Here is a 488-nt window from a genome sequence, read left to right on the forward strand (position 1 = left end):
CATCAGAAGCCAAATTCCCCTCGTTTTTCCCCAACCAAAGGCAGGGGCGAGGCGAGTGCCAGGGAGAAATGGGAACTGAGGGCATCGCTCAGGGGGAGGGTTGGGGGAGTTTGGGGGGGGTGTTACTTTGCTGCCCAGGTGCTGACTGCTCGCCCCCCCATGCCTCTCTCCTCAGATCTGCGCCGTGTGCTTGGAGGAGTTCAGGCCCAAGGACGAGCTGGGCATCTGTCCCTGTAAACATGCCTTCCACAGAAAGTAAGTGCACACGCGTGTGCTAACGTGTATTTGTGAAACCCGCGCGCGGGCCCCTGCAACGAGGTCCCCGGGGAAGCGGGTGTGGCCCCGAGGCTGCTGATAGTCCCGAAGCGTTCGGACAAAGCTCTTGGATACGAGGCTTAACTTGGAGGTCGCCCCGTGGCGAGATCCTCCTGGTGCCTTCCGGCCTATGACACCGTGAAAAACATAGATGTCTGTGAATTCTGCATGCG

At 59.6% G+C, this 488-nt stretch overlaps 1 protein-coding gene across 1 annotated transcript in view; it reads left to right on the forward strand.

The window, feature by feature from the left end:
• RNF24 (ring finger protein 24) overlaps positions 1-259 on the forward strand; it is a 9,263-nt gene extending 9,004 nt beyond the window's left edge. The window contains exon 4 of the mRNA XM_010148235.1: positions 176-259. Coding sequence (XP_010146537.1) covers positions 176-259 — 84 coding nt within the window. The remainder of the gene's footprint in view (positions 1-175) is intronic.
• The last annotated feature ends 229 nt before the right edge of the window (positions 260-488 follow it).

Source organism: Eurypyga helias, unplaced genomic scaffold, assembly GCF_000690775.1.
Source record: "Eurypyga helias isolate BGI_N326 unplaced genomic scaffold, ASM69077v1 scaffold19313, whole genome shotgun sequence".
Taxonomy (NCBI): domain Eukaryota; kingdom Metazoa; phylum Chordata; class Aves; order Eurypygiformes; family Eurypygidae; genus Eurypyga; species Eurypyga helias.